The sequence below is a fragment of the Pelophylax lessonae genome (assembly GCF_965119305.1).
Source record: "Pelophylax lessonae genome assembly, chromosome: 2".
In the NCBI taxonomy this organism is placed as follows: domain Eukaryota; kingdom Metazoa; phylum Chordata; class Amphibia; order Anura; family Ranidae; genus Pelophylax; species Pelophylax lessonae.
The window spans coordinates 268795155-268819990 of record NC_138769.1 but is presented as its reverse complement, the minus strand read 5'-3'; the positions used below and the strand labels follow the sequence as shown (position 1 = coordinate 268819990).

At 48.1% G+C, this 24836-nt stretch overlaps 1 protein-coding gene across 2 annotated transcripts in view; it reads right to left on the bottom strand.

The window, feature by feature from the left end:
- PLEKHA6 (pleckstrin homology domain containing A6) overlaps nt 1-24836 on the bottom strand; it is a 949845-nt gene that overhangs the window by 508308 nt on the left and 416701 nt on the right. The window contains exon 10 of one of the 2 annotated variants that reach the window (XM_082245107.1): nt 8687-8740. The exons of the other annotated variant lie outside the window; for it this stretch is intronic. Coding sequence (XP_082101233.1) covers nt 8687-8740 — 54 coding nt within the window. The remainder of the gene's footprint in view (nt 1-8686; nt 8741-24836) is intronic. 2 annotated transcript variants of the gene reach the window in all.

Sequence of the window (24836 nt, the reverse complement as noted above, 5' to 3'; positions counted from 1 at the left end):
GGCATGTGTACAACCCTGGGGCCGTTAAACCATTGCTAAACCTCAAGGTTTTGCCATTCCCCACCTCATGTGTAAATGAGCCCTAATATTGCAGCCAGTCACAGTTCTCTGATCACTTGCACACCAGCCACAGTGTCACCAGACCACTGTAGCTAAAATCAGTGTTCCTGATTGCCACCACACCAGATCAGCGCAGCAACAGTTTTCCTGATCACGGGCACACCAGTCCTAGTGTTCCAAGATCAGAGCAATGCCAGCAACAGTGTCCCTTATCACTGTCACACCAGTCAGTGTCACCACACCAGTGTAAGCCAGGAACGGTGTCCCTGATTGTCACCAGACCAGTGTAAGTCAGCAGCAGTGTTCTTGATTGCTTTAACACTAGTCCCCAGTGTCAGCAGACCAACCTAAGCCAGCAACAGTGTTCCTGAGCGCCGCTACACAAGTCCCACTGTCACCAGATCAGTCTAGCCAACAACAGGTCTGTGCGGGAAATCCTCAGACCAAACAGGAATAAACATAACCACCAATCACGTTTAACTTCCGTAAAACTAAGAGGGGTATATGATAATGCCAGGAGCCTAGCTAATAAAATGGATGAGTTGGAAATGTTAGTACATGAGGATGACATAGACTTTGTGGGAATAATGGAGACTTGGTTCGACCCCTCACATGACTGGCTGGCCAATATCCAAGGGTATTCGGTGTACCGGAAGGACAGGGTAGGAAAAAGAGGGGGAGGGGTATGTCTCTATGTCAAGAACAATGTAAGGGTGATAGAGAGGAGTGACATTACGGAAGGGATGAGCATCGATTTAGAATCTGTGTGGGTAGAACTCCAGAGGGAAGGAGAAAAGGGAAAAGTAATTGTGGGGGTTTGCTATAGGCCACCTAAACCAGGGGAGGAGGTAGAGCTGGAATTTTTAGCACTATTGGGTAAAGTGGCAAAACTGGGATCAGTCATCATATTGGGGGACTTTAATTATCCTGACATTGACTGGGAAGAGGGGACTACACACTCACAGAAGGCCCGTCTATTCACGGAAACCTTACAGGATAATTACATGCCACAGTTGGTGGACTCTCCGACTAGGGAAAACGCAGTCCTGGATCTATTGATCACTAATGACCTAGACCTAATCTCGGAGGTACCTGGGCTCTAGTGATCACCGGATGATCACATTTAGTGTAATAACAATATAACAAGGCAAGTGGGGAATATAAGAACCCTAAACTTCAGAAGGGCAAACTTTCCAAAATTGTACTTATTGATGGAAAGGGCAAACTGGGACCAAACCCTGGGATAACTGACCACAGAGGAAAAATGGGGATGCTTTAGGAACATATTAAGCAAATGCATCTTGCAGTGCATTCCTATGGGAAATAAATTTAGAAGAGACAAAGCCAAACCTGGCTGGCTAAACCGTAGCGTTAAAAAACTTATTCGGGGAAAAAAATTGGCCTTCAAGAAATATAAAGCAGAGGGCACAGTATCGGCTTTCGAGCAATACAAGGAGGCAAATAAGAAAAGTAAACACAAAATCAAGATGGCTAAAATCAACTTTGAGAGACAAATAGCGGAGCATAGTAAAAAAAACCCAAAGAAATTCTTTAATATATCAACAGCAAAAAAACTAGGGCAGAGCATATTGCACACATAATTAACAATGATGGGAGGATGGTTACAGAGGACACTGAAAAAGCAACCGTGCTGAATGCTTTTTTCTTGTCAGTCTTTACACAGGAAACGGAGGGGTACACTGACCATGACTGTATGGTTAGTAGTAATACACAGGACTTGCCACTATGGCTAACAGAGGGTGAAATCAGGGAAAGGCTGGATAAACTTAACACAAACAAATCACCGGGCCCGGATGGTGTACATCCAAGAGTACTCAAGGAACTCAGTAAGGTTATATCTAGACCACTGTTCCTGATCTTTGCTGAGAGTATTAGGACAGGAGATGTACCAGGGGATTGGAGGAAAGCTAACGTGATTACGATATTCAAAAAGGGTCAGAGGCATATCCCAGGAAATTATAGGCCTGTCAGTTTGACATCAATAGTATGTAAATTTCTGGAGGGGATGATAAGGGACTATATCGTAGAGTTTGCTAAAGACAACAACATCATCAGCAGTAATCAGCATGGGTTTACAAATGGGCGTTCTTGTCAAACCAATCTCTTAACATTCTACGAGGAGGTGAGCTGTGAGCTAGATAGGGGCAGACCAGTGGATGTGGTGTACTTGGATTTCGCTAAGGCGTTTGATACAGTTCCCCATAAGCGCTTAATTTATAAAATAAGGTCTGCAGGTATCGACAGCAGGGTTTGCTCTTGGATACGGAACTGGCTAAAAGGGCGTGTCCAAAGGGTGGTAATAAACAGCTCATACTCAGACTGGTCTGAGGTAGTAAGCGGGGTCCCCCAAGGCTCAGTCCTGGGACCAACCTTGTTCAATTTATTCATAAACAGCATTGAGGTCGGGATCAGGAGTTCGATATCAGTTTTTGCAGATGACACAAAATTGGCCAGGGCAATAACTGCACAGCATGAAGCAGATATCCTACAGAATGACCTGGACAAAATAACAGAGTGGGCAACGACTTGGCAAATGAGGTTTAATGTGGAGAAGTGTAAGGTTTTGCACTTGGGAACTAGAAACATAAAAACACAATACACGTTAGGAGAGGAACCCTTGAGGGAATCAAAAATGGAGAAAGATCTGGGAGTCTTGGTTGATGATAGATTAGGCAATAGCATGCAATGTCAAGCAGCAGCTGCCAAAGCCAGCAGAATATTAGCATGCATAAAGAAAGGGATGTATTCCAGAGATAAGACTATAATCCTTCCACTTTATAAAACTCTAGTCCGACCACATCTGGAGTATTCTGTCCAGTTCTGGTTGCCAGTCCTCAGGAGGGATGTGTTGGAGCTGGAGAGAGTCCAGAGAAGGGCAACTAAACTGATTAGGGGATTGGAGGCCCTTAATTATGAAGAGCGTCTGCAATCGCTTGATTTATTCTCCCTGGGGAAGAGACGCCTGAGGGGGTACATGATCGCAATTTATAAATATCTCAATGGGGATCTCAGCTTAGAAAAAAAACTGTTCAGTCGAAGGGATTGCATGAGGACTCGAGGGCATACAATGCGATTAGAGGAGAAGCGTTTTAACCTCAGGCAACGTGGAGGGTTCTTTACTGTTAGGGCTACAAGATTGTGGAATTCTCTACCACAAGAGGTGGTTTCTGCGGGTAGTATGGTGGCTTTCAAGAGACTCTTAGACGTACATCTCAAGGATCAGAACATTCAGGGCTATGTGAGATGATTACAGCCACACACACCTACACAGGTTTAACTGGATGGACTATTGTCTTTATTCAACCTCACCTACTATGTAACAGCATTCCTGATCTACACCTCACCAATGCAGTGTTGCCACTGCCTGCTATACTGTACTGACCCTGGCCTGTTTATTGACAATGTTTCTGCCTGCTGCCTGGACCAATGCTTTGCCTATTTGCTGACTATGTCTCTGCCGGCCACCTGAATTGACCCATCTGCACAACTGAATAACTTAAACTGCATCTGCACAACTGAACTGATGTTCCCGCAAGACACCAGTCCCAGCCATCTTCTGCAGACAACTGGACTCCTGGAACCACACAAATGGTTTTGTTCTTCCTTCCTTTAGCCTCCTGTACTTACTGACTGGTGGCCAGGCACTTCAGGGTCTCAAGAAATATGATAGTAGTAAGAAAATTAAATGCGTAAATTATGCTCCTTGAAAGCCAACAGGTGCTCCTTGGATTTTGAGCCCCTCTATACATCTAGGCTGTGAAAAAGGCTCACACATACTCGGGAGTAGCAGCACAGTGTGTTTCAGGGTGTAATTGTAAGCATGCCCGTACTGTGTGTGAGAAATAATTTCAAAACCTAATGTAAAACAAATCATTCTTATTCTGCATTTTCCAAAAAATGAAGTCTTTAAAAGACTCACCGTGCCTCTTAAAAAATACCTTGGGGTGTTGACCCCCTAAAATGTGGTCATTTTGTCAGTGTTCTACTGTCTTGGGGCTCCAGGGCCACCAAAAATGTGATAGGTGGTAAGGAAATTAGATGTGTAATTTATTCCCCTAGAAAGCCTGAAGGTGCTTTTTGGATTGTGGGTCCCTCTCTGTGATAAGGCTGTGAGAAATTGAATTTTTGACACAGTAAAATCAATTTCTCTGATGTTCATTGATGAACACAGCTCCTGAAATTCATAACCTTGGGGTTATACTGTCCCCCACAGGAGTAGGACACTAGGCAGAAAAGAGTTCTGGCTACACCCATGGGCAGTCCCAGGGGGTATACTCCCTCCCTCTGCTATAGCCACTCAGTTTTGTTACAAGCAGTGTCAGCAGAATTATAACTCAACAGAGGGGTGGGTGCTGTGTCCGTCAATGAACATTCGAGAAATAGATTCTTTGGTAAGACAAAAATCCCATTTTCTCTTTCATTCATTGACAGATAAATCTCCTGATATTCATAACCATTTGGACGTCCCAAAGCAGTGTCAAACATGAGGAGTGGGAACAACAAAAAAATCCCAAGGCTAAACATTAGCCAACCGGGCAACAGGAGCTCAACCAAATGACTGGAGCCCACCTGAAAAAAAAAATAAAAAATACACCCTCAAAGAGGCTCAAGTCGTCTTAAACAGCAGCCTGCAAAACCTTGCGGCCAAAAGAAGCATCAGCAGATGCCAACACATCCACTTTATAAAACTTTGTAAAAGTGTGCACTGACGACCAGGTGGCCACCTTGCAAACCTGCGTCACTGACGCCTGATGACGGAAGGCCCAGGAGGCACTAAGCACCCTAGTAGACTGCGCCTTAACAGGGAAAGGATGAATCTGACCCCTCATGGAATAGGCCTAAACCACTGATCCATCTGGAAATGGTCATAGAGGAAGCAGACAGCCCTTTTTGAGGTTCGTCCGTGAGCATAAATAGAGATTCTGACTTCCTGAAAGACTCCGTAGCTGCCAGGTACACCCTAATTGCCCGGACCACATCCAAGGCATGCAAGGCAATTTCCTTCTGATGTTTAGGCCTGGGACACAGGGAAGGCAACACAATGTCTTCATTCAAATGAAAATCAGAGACAACCTCTGGAAGGAATGAGGGACAGGGGCGAAGAACCACCTTATTCCTGTGAATCACCAGGTAAGGTGAACGATAGGATAAAGCCGCCAGTTCCGACACCCTGCACGCAGAGGGCATAGCCACTAACAAGGCCACCTTCTGGGACAGCATAAGCAGGGGAATCTCCCAAAAAATTCCAAAGGGAGGCTTCTGTAGAGCTGAAAGAACCAAATTATGATCCCAAGACAGCAACGGAGCCCGCACTGGAGGAACCAAATGTCGGACACCCTGAAGAAAGGTACGCACCATGGAGTGTGAGGCCAAAGGTTGTTGGAAGACGACCGCCAAAGCCTATACCTGGCCCATGATGGTACTCAAGGCCAATTTCTGTTTAATCCCCGTTGAAGGAAGGTTAAGATCCAAGCCACCGAGAAGGAACGAGGATGAACCCCAAGAGACTCAATGTAAGTCTTCCACATACGATGGTAGACCTTCCTAGAAGTAGATTTCCTAGCTTTCAACAGTGTAGTAATCACCGACTCAGATAAACCTCTATCCTTCAGCACCTTACGTTCAACAGCCAAGCCGTCAAAGCCAGCAACTGTAAAGCAGGATGGAAGATCAGACCTTGGGACAGCAGATCCTCCCTAAAAAAATCTGCCAAGGAATGTCGGCCGCCAGACCGGCGTACCAAGCCTGGCGAGGCCAGTCCGGAGCCATTAAGATGACCAGAATCCCTTCTGCCTCGATCCTGCGTAGAAGTCTGGGAAAAAGCTTGAGAGGAAGGAAGACATAAATCAGACAAAAATGACTGCGCCAGAGGATCCCTTGACTGAGCCACAAGCCTCTGAACCTTTCTGTTGAGCCGAGACGGCAACAGATCCACCTTGGGGGTGCCCCACCAAAGACACAGCAGATGAAACACCTCCGGATGAAGGGACCAACGCCTGCGGCTAAGGAAATCAGCCTGCCGATTTTCCACCCTGAGAATGGGTACGGTGGAGAGGGCTGGAATGAATCATTCTGTTCACCTTAAAATGCCTACTACTTCCAGGACACTTCTTGTGCCCCCTTGGTGATTGTCAAAAGCTACGGCTGTGGCCTTGTCTGATTGAATGCGTACTGGACAACCCTGAAGACGATCCATTCAATGATCCAGACACAGTCTGATCACTTGGAGTTCCAAGACATTGATCAGTAGTCTGGACTGTGGTTACCTCTGTCCAATACAAGAGGAGGAAGGATTTTCTCAGACAAAGTGCCAGAGAATGAAGCCACCTTATCAGGGACTCCTTTGTTCCCCGACTCAGCCGTATCTGATTGTCCAGAGACTGCAGTCTGCCAGCTCGCCAAAGGCACAGGGGAGCTGTTCCCCCCCCTCCAGTTCACAGTGTAGGAGCCTAGCCCACTTGGTCAGCGTTTGTGACACTACGGCAATGGTGAATACCTGCCTCATTGCCGAACCAGCCAGAGTGTACATAGTGCTGGCCACAGACGTAGAGGAATCATCCTCACGATCAGAGGATTCCAGGCGCATGGTTGCAGACCCAGCAGGGTGACCCAAGTTTGTGCCGGTCGAATCAGATTCAGGATCAGATGAGGCAGGGAAAGGCAGGGGCCATTTTTGCTACCCGTTGCCCGCAAGGCACCTCCACCCAGGACATAAGGGACTCCAGGACCACTGTCAGTGCATGGATGGAAGGTTGGGACCAGGAGGGCCCTGCAGCCTCAGAGAGGTGATCAGGTGGGGCAATGTGCTCCAAATACTCCATAAGTCACCAGAGGGACCCCACAAAAAGTGAAAAATAATACTAAGTTACAACCCCCACCACGCTGGCAGCACCACCCGGTCACCAGGCACAAAGTACCAAGCGATCTTTAGCAGAGAGGGAGAGGACACCACCAGACTCACCACCCACATAAACAGGTACCTGCAGCCACCAGGAGAATCTGCACTACATGTGCGGGGATCAGGAAGTAAAATGATCCAGGAGTCGGCACCAGGGGATGAGGAGGGGCTCCCACCCCCAAAATCTCCACCCACAGGGCTCCACTGTCATGGTTGCCGCTATTTCCAATGGCAAACCACAACAAAATGGCCACTGGACTACACAAACATGGCCGCTGTGCATAGAAACTCACAGGCTACAACAAAATGGCGGCACCACAAGGCACAACCCCCCACACACACAGTCGTTCGTCTGGTCGCTGGTGATGTACCCCCCCCCGACCCCCATCCCCAGTTAGCACCCTATCCCAGGAAAGTGGCCAGACCACCCAAACAGCCCAAGCAGGATGAGGGACTTGGCAAGGTAGGGTGCCTGCAGGAACTGTACCAGACCCGAAGGGCCTGGTACAGATTTTGGGGGGGGGGGGGGGGGGACGACACGCATTTTTTTTTTTTTTTTGTCATAGGGTTCCCCTTAACCACTTAAATACAGGACACTTTCAACCCCTTCCTGCCCAGACCAATTTTCAGCTTTCAGTGCTCATTGAAAATCTTGGTCAGCTTGACATGGCACTACTCCCGAACCATAAGTGACAGGGACGCCAAAACTTGGGGATCACCGAGAGGGGTCCCAGGATTACAACATATCCATACTTTTAAAAAGTGGGGTATGCCTGCTACACTACACTGACTGCACTAAATTGACTGAACACACTATCCACTAACTATCTGCCTAAACTCCATTGTCACACACTATACACGGCTACTATGTAAGCAGCAGCCTTATATAGTGTGGGGTGTGGACTTAGCCCCTGAGTCATGATTGGCCAAAGGCACTCTGCCTTTGGCCAATCATGGCTCTCACAGTACAGTGTGCTTTGATTGGACAAAGCATACAGGTCAGGTGTGTGCTTTGGCCAATCATTAGCAATCAATGCACTGCAAGAGCCCAGTGCATTATGGGATGCTCATCGGCGGGTGAACTTCCCACAGAGCACCCCATTTGTTTGTCAGTGAACACACGAACAGCTGATGTTCGAGTCGAACGTAACACACAGCCCATCCTCAATTATCAGGGATTATTATTTAAATTATTACGAGGACTGGGGGGGGTACCTGTTCTCAAGTATAGTTGAAATGTTCTTAACATATACAGCCATGTGTAATAGCATTTTAAAAAGCAAGTTTAGTTTACTACTGAATAAGCTGTACATTTATCAACCATATTACTTTGATATACAGTGCATTTCACCTTCCCAGTGTAACACAATAACTTTCAATTTGTAAAACTGCTCCACACTGAATTTTTTTTTTTCCCAAGGCTTCAAAATTTCCAGAAATTTTACATCTCTAGTCGCACCAGAAAAAGAAAGTAGCAGATAAGGGGTTACCAAGACATGGTGGCACAGACCACAAAAGAAAAACAGCTTTACAGGTTCTAATCCATACTCTGGAGCGAGCTTAAAGAATATTTAGTTACAGTAAAATTTTACAAATGATTTATCCTGTCACACTTGAGGTTATCAAAAGTATAAAATATCTTTATGTATCACAAAAGTATAGTCACATAGGGTAAAGCAAAGATTGAGTACTGCTGTGACATCCTACCTGCTGATCCAAAAAATCAAGGTGCCTCTGTAACTGGAGATCTAACATTTCATCCTGTGGGTAAGGGGAAGTAGCGGCAGGAAACAAACAAGTATTAACAAGGGAAAGCAGAAAACAGGGCAATCAGTGAACTTCTATCCATCACATTAGTGGCTAGTCCTACACAAGAGTTAGAGGACCTTAAATCCATCAAGCTGCATATACAGTATTCGTGCTAAAGCAGAGAAGAAAAGGGGTCATGCTAAGCAGATAACAAACTTAACAATCACACATTTTACACAAATGTCACAACATATTACACATGACACCCATGCAGAATGTATTAGCATTCAACAATGACACAAAGGAGGATGATGAGGTGATGTGGAGAGCATGGAATAAACAAGCCTTATTACCATCAGTATCAACATCATCACTGTTAATGTTAGAATTATTACATAGCATGACCAAGTACCAATTTGTTAGGTTAACCCTGTGGTGAAGACTAGACATAATCAGTGATGTTTCTCTGCATCTCACGGGAGAAAGATGTAAATTAGAGGTCTGTACTAACAGACTATTAACAACAGGGAGTTACTCCTAACCACTTTCAGCTACAAAAGACCACTATTCTAAGGGGTCTGTTAACAAAATTATAAAGGGGTTGATTGACTAAGAGTTAAATAACGGCAAATAAAATTTGGTAAAAATACTGCATGCGCTAAATCAGATGTGAAAATTCAATTCACTAAGAATTTACCATTAAGTATCGAATGCGTTATTTGTTTGTTTTAGCAGTAATTACTGCATTATTTAATGGGATAATTTACCGCATTAAGATGGCTGCTAAGGAGCAGACTGGAATTTGTCAAAAAACAGTCTGGGCGTCAGGGGACCACCCACGCTGTTTTTGATAATGCTGGTTGCTGCGTCCTTAACAACCGATGACTTATCAGCTGTCAGAAGGCTTTCCTGCCAACCCAAAGATTGTAAAAAAAAAAAAGCTGACAATTACAAAGTATAAAAAAAAAAATACAGTGTGGAGTCCCCCCAAAATTCATACCAGACCCGTAACCAGGCATGCAGCCTTGCAGGTCCGAAAAGGGAGGGGCCGAGCGAGCGCCCTCCTCCCCCTCCTGAACTATACCAGGCCACATGCCCTCATCATAGGGTGGTGGGTGCTTTAGGGCAGGGGGGGCTCTGCCCCCCCACCCCAAAGCACCTTGTCCCCCGTTCCAGTGAGCATTAGGAGAGAGCAGAGAGTAACTGGATGACAGTACTGGCTCTCTGCTCAGAGCAGAGGGGGAGAACTGAGGGATCAATGCTGCATCCAACTAGGTAAGTATAAATGTTTGTTTTTTAAAACCCTGAACTTCTCTTTTAACCAATTTTGGCCATGGCCATTGTTAGTCAATTAATTCACCTGGGAGACCCCACACTTTGTTAACATTTAGTGGCCAGGATAAGGAGATGCAATTCACGGCGAGTGTAGCAACGGGATTGCAAATGTTTGTTAATTTTGGTGGGCATCGTTCATTTTAATTGACAAGGGTCTGCATCACTGAATGACATGATTAACAATAGATTTACAATGTGGGTAAGTTTTGCTTATTATTTATTAATAAGAGACTTGTCAAAATGTGGGCCTTATTTACAATTTTTTCCCTTTATATGAATGAGTAGGGGTATGTACCCCATACTTCTCCAAATGGGAAACTGGGGCTGTAACTAGGGGGTCCCCTTATTTTTAAAGGGGGTTTGCAGATTCCGATAGTACCCCACCCACAGACCCCCACACCCTAACAAGGTGCTTAGCCTGGGGCATTCCCCCTGACAAGGTCCCCCCAGGTTGAAGGCATGTGGCTCGATATCAGGTTTTCTGCAAGGCTGTATGCTCAGATATGGGTCTAGTATGGATTTTGTGGGAGACTCCTGCTTGCTTTCTTGTTTTTTGCGTACACCTAATGCTTAAAACTCATATTTTATGTACTTAACTCCAAGCACAAAATAAATGACAGCGCCATACACCAATTCTCATAAACTGTGTATATATATATTTACACACTAATGCTGCCCTAATTTATAAATGGTAAACATAAAAGTAAGTTCATCCGGCAGAAGCAAACACCAATACCCATAAACTACTGTAGTATGATAAAACATATATAGAAACAGCACAGAAACAGACAGCAGTAAAAACAAAGACGGCACCACGCCAATTGGCGTGCGTGATAATATCAGATTGTTACGCCCCACCTGATGCAGATCATTAGAATTAACATCATAAAGGGACTACTGATAAGGTCAGTTTTGATGAAAGCTGACACAATCAACACAGGGCTCTGTACAGAGGGAACAATGTCTTTATTTCTTATCCCTACAAAGCAGGGATAAGAAACAAAAATATTTAGTAATAATCAGCACACATAAATTATTAGGAACAAATGTAACCCCTTGATCGCCCCCAGATGGTAACCGCTCCTCAGCCAGTGTCATTAGAAACGTGACAGTGTATATTTTTAGCAATGATCATTGTATTAGTATCACTGGTGATGTCAGTGGCAGACAGTCAGTTCCCCCTCAGCGTCAGTTAGTGTCAGATTCTCTGCTGCACTATCCCAGTCCCATTATAAGTCGCTGATCACCGTCACTGGTAGTGAAAAAATAAAACCCAAATAAAAATTCCAATATTACTTACGTAAACCAACCAATATGTACTTAATAGTATTTTTTTTTTTTTTTTCAAGCCCTACCAACTTGATGAATGAGAGATCTAAGGAGAAGTAAATTTTGTGCTAGTCTTGCAAGATTATTCATGGTCATTTCCACAACTGTGTTCACTGCGTCTAGCCATCTAGTAGCCAGTCTCCCTCTTTGCCTCGTTCCTTCAGTCTACCCAAACATTTCCTTCTCCAGTGATATCTCTCTTCTGACAGTGTGACCAAAATAGGACAGCCGTAAATTCATAATTTGTACTTCTAGTGACATAGCCGAAAAGGATGCTCCCTTGGTGCAGTAACAAAGGATGGAGCTGGCTTTCCGCCTATATCCTGAATGCTGGCAAGCTCTTTATTCAGGGTAAAAGATACCTCTGTCTTTCCTTGGTTTTTGACAATCCTCAGCTTTCCCACTTCACACCTTCCCGTTGCCTTCGCCCACTGCTGTGCGAAGTACTTTGGAAGCTTCATCAGCCACACGCCTGTGTACTGCTTGGCTCCACTCAGATCCAGCTCTCCCTTATCGGCAGACATGTCGGTGCTCGGTTTCCTCACAGCTGTACACTGCTACCACAACACGAATATCACACATGCTGGGGAAGACCAAAAGCCGATGCACACCAGAGTACGGAGCACGGCGTGGGATAGACTTCCGGCAGCGCTCACGAAGCCCCTGCCGGTGTTCTGACAGAATGCTATACCCTGTCAGATTGCTACACCCCCGTCACTTTGAAGTGGGGCACAGCAGTGGGCGAAGGCAATGGGAAGGGGTGAAGTGGGAAAGCTGAGGATTGTCAAAAACTAAGGAAAGACAGAGGTATCTTTTACCCTGAATGAAGAGCTTGCCAGCATTCAGGATATAGGCGGAAAACCAGCTCCATCCTTTGATACTGCACCAAGGGAGCATCATTTTCAGTTACAGAGTGTTGGAGGGCAGACACTAACAGTATTTACCGAGAGCTTAACAGATTTGCATCATATGCTCCTGATGAAGTGGAATACCAGTCCACAGGAACGCGTCGAGCCTATCTTGATGCATACCATTACTTATATTATGGGTTACTGTTACATACTTACGCTGTACAATTTTGACCAATGTATTGTGCAATTTTGATGTATGTATGTACTCCAGCTCAGAATCATTGCTTTTTTTTACTGTATTTACAGTTGTTATATTTGTATGCATCTATATAATAAATCTGTTATTACCATTTTTACTACCATGGCCTTTGTCACACGTCTCATTCAAAGTCTCAACCTTCTCCTCTTCTATATATATATTGAACCGGGATGGAGATGTTCATTCATCTCATTTAAAGTCCCAAAAAACCCCCCTTTTTTTGGGTAAAAAAAGAATCAATTAATTAATTTAAGAAAAGATGGAAAGCCCAGGAGGCACTACGCACCCAAGTAGAGTGCGCCTTAACAAGGAAAGGAGGAATCTGACCCTTGATGGAATAGACCTGAATCACTGTCTGTCTGATCCATCTGGAAATGGTCGCAGAGGAAGCGGACAACCCTTTCCGAGGCCTATCCGTGAGCACAGAGATTCTGACTTCCTGAAAGACCCCATAGCTACCAGGTACACCCTAATTGCCAGAACCACATGCAGGGCATGACAAGGCAATTTCCTTTGGATGTTTAGGCCTGGGACACAGGGAAGGAAACACAATGTCTTCATTCAAATGAAAATCAGAGACAACCTTTGGAAGGAACGACGGACAGGGACGAAGAACCACCTTATCTCCAGGAATCACCAGGTAAGGTGAACAACAGGATAACGCCGCCAGTTCCGACACCCTGCGCGCAGAGGAGATAGCCACCAAAAAGGCTACCTTCTGGGACAGCGTAAGCAGGAGAATCTCTCGAAGACTCTTAAAGGAAGGCTTCTGGGGACCAAAAGCACAAAATTGAGGTCCCAAGGTGGCAACAGAGCCCAAACCAAATGCCGGACACCCTAAAGAAAGGTACGCACCAGGAAGTGTGTGGCCAAAGGTCGTTGGAAGAAGACCGCCAAAGCGGACACCTGGCCCTTGATGGTACTCCAAGCCACCGAGAAGGAGCGAGGATGAACCCCAAGAGACTCACATCACTTAATGTAAGTCTTACACATATGGTAGATCCTCCTAGAAGTAGATTTCCTAGCTTTTAACAGTGTAGGAATCAACGACCCAGATAAACCTCTATCCTTCAGAACCTGGTGTTCAACAGCCAAGCCGTCAAAGCCAGCGACTGTAAAGCAGGATGGAAGATCGGTTCTTGGGACAGCTAATCCTCCCTGAGCAGAAGCTTCCAAGGAGCATCAGCGATCAGCCGCACCAGATTGGTGTACCAAGCCCGGCGAGGACAGTCCAGGTTAACTAAGATGACCGCAATCCCTTCTGCCTCGATCCTGCATAGAAGTCTCGGCAGAAGCTGGAGAGGAGGGAAAGCATAAATCAGACAATACTGACCCCACGGGCCCACCACAGAATGCCTGCTACCTCCAGAGCCGCCAGGACACTTCTTGTGCATCCTTGGTGATTGACATAAGCCATGGCTGTGGCATTGTCTGATTGAATACGCACTGGACAACCCTGAAGATGATCCGTCCAATGGTCCTGCAATTTCTGGAGTTTGCCCAAAGGAAGGAGCACTAAGGCTGAGCGGAGTAAGCGCTGGAGACTGGCACATATTGGAATGTGAAGGTAAGCATCTTTGATGTCTATAGATGTGAGGAAATCCCCCTGATGCAGGGATGCCACCACCGTGCAAATGGACTCCATTCTGAACTTCTAAACGCACAAAGCAGTTCAGCGCCTTGAGGTCCAGGATTGGATGCACTTAAGCCTTCCTTCCTGGGAACTGTAAACAGGTTTGAGTAAAAACCCTGAAAATGTTCAGAAGTCAGAACCGGGACAAAACTTGATATAACCGGTCACGTACAGCCCCAAACAGACCCTGTAAGCGGTTCGCGGACAGGCGTATATTGGAAGGAAAGAACCTTGCCAGGGGACAAGAGCGAAATTCGATCTGAAGTCCAAGGGTCCGGAAACCAGCGAAGACGTTCCCCCACCCCAGATACAGGTGAGGGCACACCGTCATGATAAAGGAGCCTTGTCCGCGGGTCTGGAGAAGCCTGCTCTCGGCTTGTCAGACCAGGTTTGTTTGAATCCTCCAGAGGAGGTTCTGAAATGCTTTGAGCCCTTGTCAGTTGACCCTAAGGGACAAAAAATCTTCTCATGAGCCGAGAAGGAAGGTCCACATCTACGACGAGGTTCCTTGGCCTTAGTAGCTTGCGGAAGAAAGGTACTCTCCCCCCCTGTGAGACCTTAATGATGTCATCCATGGTAGCTCCAAATAGGTGATCTACTTGAAGGGGAAGATCAGTCAAAGCCTTTTTAGAAGTCTGGTCCGTAGACCAGAATTTGAGCCAAAAGACATGCCTAAGGACCACTGCCAAAACAGAGATCCAAGCCACTAGGGGAACCTTATCCAAAGAGGCATCACAGATAAACTGCAGCCCCTGGACCACCTGCTCAGCAAAGGCAGGGGGAGCTGTTCTTCCTCCAGGTCACAGTGTAAAAACTTAGCCAACTTGGTCAGAATTTGTGACACCAGGGCAATGGTGAATACCTCAGTGCCGAACCAGACAGAATGTACATATTGCGGGCCACAGCCTCTGCCTTCCTGTCAGCCGGATCCTTCAAGGCCAGGGAATCTTCAACCAGAATCATGGTTGCCTTGTTCAATCTGGAAAATGGAGGGTCCACCACAAGTGGAACAGTCCACTTCTTAGGAAGGGACTCTTCATAGGGATAATGCCTTGTAAAGCGCTTAGGGACCCCACGGACGCTTTGGTCGCCCCCACTCTTTAGCAACAATTCTGTCAAAATAGGCAGGGAAAGGAAACACCTTTACCTCTCTGTATGGCTTGTGAGTGCCAAAGGGAACCTGTGCCTACGTCGCAGCTGCATCCTCCATCTTCAAGGTCTCACACACAGATACAATCAGTGCTTCCACAAGCGCCTTTTCGTGCACGGTTGCAGATGTGTAGGAATCATCCTCACTATGACAGGATTCTGGGCGCGTGGTTGCAGACCCAGCAGGGCGATTCAGGACCGCAATAAGATTCAGAATCTGATAAGACATATGAGGCAGGGGAAGCCTGTTGCCCTGAAGACCACCTCCACCTGGGACACAAAGGACTCCAGGACCGCCGTTGGTGAATCGATTGATGGATGGTTGGGACCCGGAGGGCCCCGCAGTCTCAAAGAGGGGATCAGGTGGGAAGATGTGCTCCAAAGACTCCATGAGTCACCAGGGGGACACCACAAAAATTGTAAAACAGTGCAAGGGTCAAGCTCCACACGGTTGCCAGGCACAAGCACCAAGCAATCCTCAGCAGAGAGGGAGAGAACCCCACCAGACTCACCACCCAGCAGAAACAGGCACCCGCAGCCACCAGAATAATCTGCACTCCATACGCGGTGATAAGGAAGTGAAAGGAGTCAGCACCAGGGGATGAGGAGGGGCTTCCACTGCCAAAATTTCCACCCATAGGGCTCCACTGTCATGGCCGCCATTATATTCAATGGCAAACCACTGCAAAATGGCCTCTGGACTACACAAACATGGCCGTCGTGTACAAAAACTCTCAGGCTACAACAAAATGGTGGCCCCGCGTGACACCACGAGGCTTATAAGGACCCAGGAGGGAGCCCAGGCCTCAGGGACAGACCAAGGCAGGATGGGGGGCCCTGGTGAGAACCCCCATCAGGTACAACCCCCCCTCCCCGCACAATCGATCACCACCCAAACAGCCCCAACATATCTGGAGGGGTAGGATGGGGGACAGATGACAAGGGGGATGCCTGACGGCAAGGAGGGGAACCTGGGGGTCCAACCATCCTTGTACCCCCAGGATGACCCACCTCCACCCCAAAACTCTCCAGGGGGAGAAGGGGGAAAGCTACTCACCATACCATGAACCAGGCGGACACCGCTCCAGACGTAACCCCTCTCCATCAAAATGGGGGGGCTGTCGGCCAGGAGGAATGCTGTGACTCGGGCCGAGACCCGTTTGTATGCGACCTCGCAAGGTGTTTAACTCGCAGGCCAGCCCCCGTCCAGTAGGGCTATGTCGCGGCCAACCTTGCGCGGAGGTGAGGTCTGCGTGCGCTCGCTGGCCAGACTGGGGTGACCACTGGATCTAGATTATCCAGCCCAGTCCGGCAGTTAATTGTAGATCTCACAGGAAAAATCCAGGAGAAAAATATTTCAATCAATTGCAATCAGAACCCTTTTCTCTTCTACATCCCATCCCAGGGCTTTTTCAATTTTTTTTCTCCTATTGATGCTTCACTTTATGCCCTCTCTCTTACTCTATTTTTTCATTTTTCCTATAGCCCTAATGTCCTTATTTTCACCAGACAACAAGAAAAAAAAAAAAAAAAAAACAGTGTGCAAATGCCTAGGGCATTATCTCCTGCACTTTATTACACCCTCAACAAATAGTTCAGATGACTGTACCAGCTGACGCATTTTGGGGGACTGGCCCCCTTCCTCAGAGCATTTACTTGACTCCACATAAATCCTTGAGGTTGAAATGCTGGAGATAAAGCACTAGGCATTTGCACCCCCTTTGTTTCTTGTGCAGTACAGGATTCCCTGATTTAAAGAGGGCCGCACTGCTTCTATCTCCTAGCCTGATTTGTACAGTGGACATGGCACTTGCATCTTCAATGAATTTCTGAGAGTTGCAGCGTCAAATTTGCAATATTCTTAAGCTACTTTTACCAGACAATGAAGCAATTACAAAGCTTGCATACTAAACAGTAAAATGATCATACCTTTAGGTAAATTATACAAATTCCCTTCATCAACACTTACCCTAAGCCCAAGTTTCTTGAAGGTTTCCTTATACTAACTTTCTACTGGCTCTATCAATTTGACAGATGTGCCAAATGAGCACGGACAGATGTGGCAGATGATCACTGGCAGGTGTGGCAGATGATCACTGGCAGATGTGGCAGATGATGTGTGCCAGATGATCAAGAATAGGTGCGCTAGATGATCACGGAGAGATGCGCCAGATGATCACGGAGAGATGCGCCAGATGATCATGGACAGATGCGCCAGATGATCACGGACAGATGCGCCAGATGATCACGGACAGATGCGCCAGATGATCACGGACAGATGCGCCAGACGATCACGGACAGATGCGCCAGATGATCACGGACAGATGCGCCAGATGATCACGGACAGATGCGCCAGACGATCACGGACAGATGCGCCAGACGATCACGGACAGATGCACCAGACGATCGCCGACAGATGCTGATCACGGACAGATGCACCAGATGATCACGGACAGATGCGCCAGATGATCACGGACAGATGCGCCAGATGATCACGGACAGATGCGCCAGATGATCACGGACAGATGCGCCAGATGATCACGGACAGATGCGCCAGACGATCACGGACAGATGCGCCAGACGATCACGGACAGATGCACCAGACGATCGCCGACAGATACTGATCACGGACAGATGCACCAGATGATCACGGACAGATGTGCCAGATGATCAAGGGCAGACGTGATCACGGACAGATGCGCCAGATGATAACGGACAGATGCGCTAGATGATCACAGACAGATGTTCACTTAACAGATTATTTTACTCGGACAGATGTGTGGCAGGTGTTTTCACGGTGTTGGGGACACTAGATGGGTGATCAGTGAGTAAAACAGCTCAGTACTCACTGATCCTCGACTAGCAGCACAGATCCGCTCTCCTCCTCCTCACTGTGTGATGAGAAGCAGAACTGATCGCTCTCACAATGGCTGTTACAATGGCTGTGTTGACATCACATGACGTCTGTGACCCAGCCTTCATGTGATAAGGAGGGCCAATCACAAAGCCCTCCTACCCAGCAGTGTTGCGCTGTGTCCTGGGGACACAGGCACACTAAGATTGCGCGGCTGCACAATCTCCCTCCTTCTGAAGGACTTTAAGGAACGTTCACTCAGAAGGATGAAACTCCCACCCGGCCGTTTATATGTATTGGCCGGCTGGGAGGAGGTTAAACAACAAACATGTCTCACTTACCTGCTCTGTGTAATGATTTTGCACAGAGAAGCCCGGATTCTCCTCTTCTCGGGTTCCAAGCCGAACTCCTGGATAGGAGTAACTATCACACTTTTGAAGGCCCTTGATATTTTTTAGCCATGTGGACAGATGTGCGCAGATGATTCTTGGGACAGATGTGTGAGAGATGTGAATCCATGGAATGTGGCAGATGTTCACAGGGACAGATGTGGCAGATGATTACAGACAGATGTGGCAGATAAAGTGCTCCAGATGATTACAGACAGCTGTGGCAGATGATCACTGGCAGATGTGCGCCAGATGATCACAGACAGATGTTCTGAAAATATTCCACAATGACTGAGTTTACATTACATGACAGCTGTGATTGGACACAGCTGTCATGTGATCAGGAGGGACAATCACAGAGCCTTCCTGCCGAGTGGTGTTTTGCGAAATGTCTGGGGAACACAGGCACACCGGGATCACGCAGCTGCGGGCACGCGGCTGTGCGATCTCCCTCCTTCTGAAGGATGTTCAGGAACCTCCACTCAGAAGGAGAAAGCACCCACCTGGCCCTGTATTTGCAGTGGCTGGGTGGGGAGAGGTTAATAAAAACTTGTCAAAAAGTGTGTATGTGTATTTATTTACCATTGAATTTTCTTTTGTGAATGCGTAGGGGTACTACTATGTACCCTTTTCTGATTCATAGGGGTGGGGTGGTTGTAGTTGGGGACGCCTTTACCCTCTACTTCTGAATGCGCCTAGAGGTTATGATAAGCCCCCCAGATCCTCATTAGCGTTCCCCATCCCCCAGTAAGATACTCCCCCCATGTCGAAGGCCATGTTGCCTGGCAACGTTCAGGGATGTGGGGGTTGCACGCTGGACTTCAGGCTGCAAACTTAATTAAAGATTTTTTTGTTTAAAATAACAAACATGCCTATGCTTACCTGCTCTGTGCTATTGTTTTGCACAGAGCAGCCCTGATCTTCTTCTTCCTGGGTGCCCTAAAGGTGATCCAGGCCCCCCTTCTTGGACAACTGAATGTGCTGGGTGGGGAATAAGTCAGCATCTTCAGCAGCCCGTCCAACAGAATCTGGTTTGACAACTGGTTTCTGTTAAACGAGCAAGGTAGAAAATAAGCATTTGATCAGTGCTGCCAGTTCTGGCGGTGGGTGGGGGAGGGGCAGTCCCTGTCAGAACACAAAGGCATAGCAAAACTGACAGGACCAAATTCAAGTTACAAGGAGGTAAAGGCACCCTCCGAGGAGGAGCCAAATGACGCACCCCTTGAATAAAGGTGCGTATCAAAGAGTTTGACGCCAAAGGGCGCTGGAAAAGGATTGCCACCACAGACAACTGACCCTTAATAGTGGTCAGCGCAAGACGCTGGTCCACACCAGATTGCAGTAAGGCCAACACCCTCGCTACCGAAAAGGAGGGAGGATGGACGCCCCTGGATTCACACCAGGCGAAATAAGCATTCCAGGTACGGTAATAGATCTTACCAGACGAGGCCTTCCTAGCCTTGAGCAGGGTAGGAATGACCGCCGACGATAGACCCGATCTCTCAGGACCTGGCTTTCAACAGCCACGCCGTTAAAGCCAGTGACTGTAAAGCAGAAAGGAAGATCGGCCCCTGAGACAGTAGATCGTCTCGTAACGGAAGCCGCCATGGAGGCTCGACGACAAGTTGCATGATGTCCGCGTACCAAGACCGGCGCATCCAGTCCGGGGCCACCAGAATGACCAACTTCGGTTCAGAGACCAACCTGCGAAGGAACCTGGAAAACAACTGAATCGGGGGGGAAGGCATAAATCAGACAATACTGATTCCAGGCACCACCAGCGCATCCGAGGCGTCTGCCAGAGGATCGCGGGTTCTCGCCACTAACCTTCCCACCTTGTTTTTTAGCCTGGACACAAACAGATCCACATCTGATCCCCACACAGCATCTGAAACATCTCTGGGTGTAGGAACCATTCCCCCTCGTCCAGGGTCTGGCGGCTCAGGTAATCGGCCTGCCAATTCTCCACACCTGGAATATGGACTGCCGAAATCGCCGAGACCTGCGTCTCGGCCCAAGACAGAATTTTGGTCACTTCCTGGGCCGCCCAGGCATTCCTGGTGGCCCCTTAGTGATTGATGTAAGCCACCGCAGTGGCGTTGTCCGTCTGCACCCGCACAGGGCGGCCCCGAAAATTATCCGACCAACGGAGCAAGCACAGTCTGATCGCTCGCAGTTCCAAGATGTTTATGGGCAGGGAGGATTCCTCCACCGACCAAGTGCCCTGGGCAGATAGAGTGCCCAGAACGCCACCCCAGCCCGACAGGCTGGCGTCCGTGGTGACCACCATCCACAACAACGGCCGGAAGGATTTCCCCTCCGTCAGAGCCGGAGACTGGAGCCACCACAGAAGATCCTCTCTGGCTTGGTGGCTCAAAGAGATCCTCCTTTCCAAGGAATGAGGATGCCTGTCCCACCTGGCAAGAATCTCTGTTTGCAGAGATCGTGTGTGGAACTGTGCAAACGGTATCGCCTCGAAGGCCAACACCATCAATCCCAGGCACCGCATGCAGGTCCTGAGCGATGAGGATTCGTTGTCCCTGAGGGACCTGACCTCATTCTGTAGAGTCCGAAATTTGTCCTCCGGCAGAAAAACGTTTGCTTTGGCGGAATCCAGGACCATCCCCAAGTAAGGGAGGCGAACAGAAGGGGACAAAGTCGACTTCTGAAGGTTGATGGTCCACTCAAACTCCTGGAGCGTCTGAACTGTAGTTGACAGAACGCGTAACAGACACTGGCTGGCATTCAATCTTAACAGGAAATCATCCAGATAGCCCAAGATTGCAATTCCCTGCGCCCGCAACAGGGCCAGGACAGGAGCCAACACTTTGGTAAACACCCTTGGAGCCGAAGCGAGACCGAAAGGTAACGCCACAAACTGATAGTGTTCCTCTGCGATTGCGAATCGGAGGTATCTCTGATGACCCTTGAATATGGGGATGTGTAGATACACATCCTTGAGATCGATGGAAGCCAGGAAGTCTCCCGGGCTCAGGGAGGCCACCACCGAGCGGAGGGATTCCATGCAGAATTTTTGAACCCGCACGAAGCGGTTCAGAGCTTTCAAGTCCAGAATAGGATGTACCTTGCCCTCCTTTCTGGGCACAGTGAACAGATTCGAGTAAAACTCCAAAACCTGTCCCGATGCGGCACCGGGACGATTACCCCCTGGGCGAGAAGAGCCTGACCCGCCCGATGAAGATCTCGTAAACTATCTAGGGTCAAACGAAGATTTGAGGGAAAGAATCTGTGCGCTGGAATCTGGCGCAGCCAAGGTTCTAGAAAACCGCGCAGACGTCCCCCCACCCCTGGAACGGGTGAGGGCATCCCTTCAGGTCGAGGCAGACTGGGCCGCCGCGCCAGCTTTTGACTTGCCGGCCCAAGGCTTCTTCTGGCCACCATGGCCTTTGAAGGATTTGCCCTTGTCCTGTGCCTTGAAGGCACGAAAGGACCCCTGATTTGGTTTAAAAGAAGGGCCCCGCTTACCGCGGAAAAACTTACCCTTAGGGTTCTGGGGCAGCAAAGTGCTCTTGCCCCCAGTGACCCGCTTAACCAATTCGTCCAGGGAGTCCCCAAAAAGGCGATTCCCCGCATAAGGGATGTCGGACACCGTCTTTCTGGAAGTCTGGTCAGCCGACCAGCTTTTCAGCCAGACCAAGAGATGGGTTAGCACCAGAACAGCAGACAGTCGTGCGGCTAAAGGGGCCTCATCCAAGGCCGCGTCACACAGGAACAGAACAGCCTGAATAATCTGGTCCACCATCTCCAAAATAGCAGGAGGGGCGGATTCAGCCACAAGGGTGCGTCTGAGCACCTTGGCCCAATCTACCACAGCCTGAGACACCATGACGGAGGCAAAAATAGGTTTCATCATGGAACCCGCCACCATAGAGGAGTGGCGAGCAAGAGATTCCATCCGCCTATCCGTAGGGTCCCTAAACACCGGAGAATCCTCCGCGGGCATAAGAGTGGCCTTGTTCAACCTGGACACCGTGTGATCCACTTTAGGGGCCACGGACCAGGGCGAATCCGTAGGAGACGCAAATGGATAACGGAGCTGAAACCGTTTCAGTACCACAAAATTGTGCTTCAAATTGTGCCATTGTTCGTTCACCGTTTCGTGAAACTCAGCAGGACAGGGAAAAACTTGAGCCGCCTTCTGGATTCTACGGGTCCCAAAATAAGACCGCTTACCTGGCGGGTTGGGCTCATCCTCTAAACGTAGTCTATCCCTAACAGCGGTAATAAGCGCAGACATAGCAGCGCGTAATCTGGCTTCCAGCTTCTCTGGATTCCAGGGGGGGAATCATCCCCCTCCTCATCCTCCGCCTCCCCTTCCGACTGAGAGGACTGAGACCCAGGGGGTACACTGTCCATGGCAACCATATCAGATTCTGAATCAGAGGAGTGAGAAAGCCTAGGGCTTTTTCTAGAAGCCCGTTCAGACATCAAAAGATCCACTTTGGATGCTAAAGTCGCAAGTGCAGCAGTAATCGCGGACGATTCAGGCGTACCTGAATCTTCCACCAAAGCTGGGGGGAATTTGCTGTCCTGGGACTCCATAAAAACTTTTTAGGCGCTGGCCCTTTAAATCGCGATTGCGGCGAAACCCACCACAAAGCACAGCAGTAAGGACTATACTGAAGCACCCCACAGGAAGGAATATAACTGACAACAAAGGAATATCACCTGAAAAACAGCAGAAAAAGACCCCCAGAAGTGTAGCTATACAGTTACCACGCTTGCTGAACGATCTGGCTGCATGAAGAGAGTAAGTGATGTCACACCGCTAGTAAAACTCGGGCTAAGGAAAAATGGTTTCCTATAGAAGTCAATGGGAGGCTCCGGGAAAATGGCTGCCGAACACGCGCATAACAAACACCTTGCCACACAAAAGATGGCGCCCAAAAGGGTACGATACACTACATAGAAAATGGCTGCTGATCGCCCTTACTGAAGCCAGAGCAGCTGCCCACACCCAAAATGGTGGCCCCACGGTTTTTCACCGCAACGGCCCTCACATGCGTGCCTGCACCCCACAAAAACACACACAACAGTGCCGGAGGGGACAGGGACCCCCACAGAGCGTCCTGGACGCGATAGTGCCCCCGCAGGGACCGGGAGGGAATGCGATCCCCAGACACACAGACATGAGGGAGAACACAGACTCTCAGCAGACTGTCATCCCCAGAACAGAGGCCCCACACAGAATGTACTCACCGGTCCATGATGGCGTGGGTGCCGCTCTGCGACGGGAAGCCTCCCACCCCATGCAGTGGGGGTGCCGTCAGCCAAACAGGATTCTAGCAACGCACGGAAACCGCAGTTGAGGCATCCTACCGAAGTGGCCACCTCGCTGGCTTTTATCCCCGAGGACAGGGACAGGTCGTTTGCGAGGCCAAGGCTTACACATAGCCTGCTAAATGCTCCACGGCGGGCTGGGATTCCATAAGGCTCTAGTACAACCAGTCCGATTCCCAGCTCCGCAAAAGCTGTAGTCTTCCGAAGATCCGACTAACTAAGCTCAGAGAAATAAAGTGCACATGCAAACGTGTACCAATGCTTATATATTGCCTTATGCTGATATAATAAAATTATATAAATTATAGAAATGAATAAATATACAAATAAATAAATGAATAAATAGTGCCGTGTATAGTATATCACAAAAATGCACGTGCAAACGTGTAAACAATATTACTGCTACTGCTTGATAATGAATCAATACACAAAAACATTTCAAATATATAATAGTCCGTGAAGTAAACACAACTTAGTAATGTGCAAAAAAGAAAGAAACGTGCTCAAAAAAGTCTCTGGTGCAAGGATGGGGTCGTGCGTGACGGTGATCCTTTGGGTTCTATCACTCTGTGCCCAGGGGTAAGGTAGCACACTTACCAGAGGATGTGGATTACAATGGCGTACGCCAAAAGGAATCTAAAGCGCTTAAGCTGCTGCTCCCATGTATGGATAGGTGGGTGGACGATCTCCTTATGGCTAGGGCTGGACACTCGGCATGGAAGAAAAAAGGTAGAAGCTCCTCATAGTGTAAAAAGGTTTTCCTTTTATTGAACTCCAAAAAATGCACAACAAACTTAACATACAACGTCCATAAAAAATATCCATAAAACCCCCGATCGGTACTGCAGCCAAACTTTAAAAACACTCCAAGGTGATAAAACCACTCCAAATGAATCGTGGGAGACACATCAAAAACAAACTTGGCCCAATATGAGTGGGGTCAATATAATAAAAGACCGCTGTTGAGCTTCTATGTTGCCTCGCGGCTGGATAGGACGCTGGCTCTCT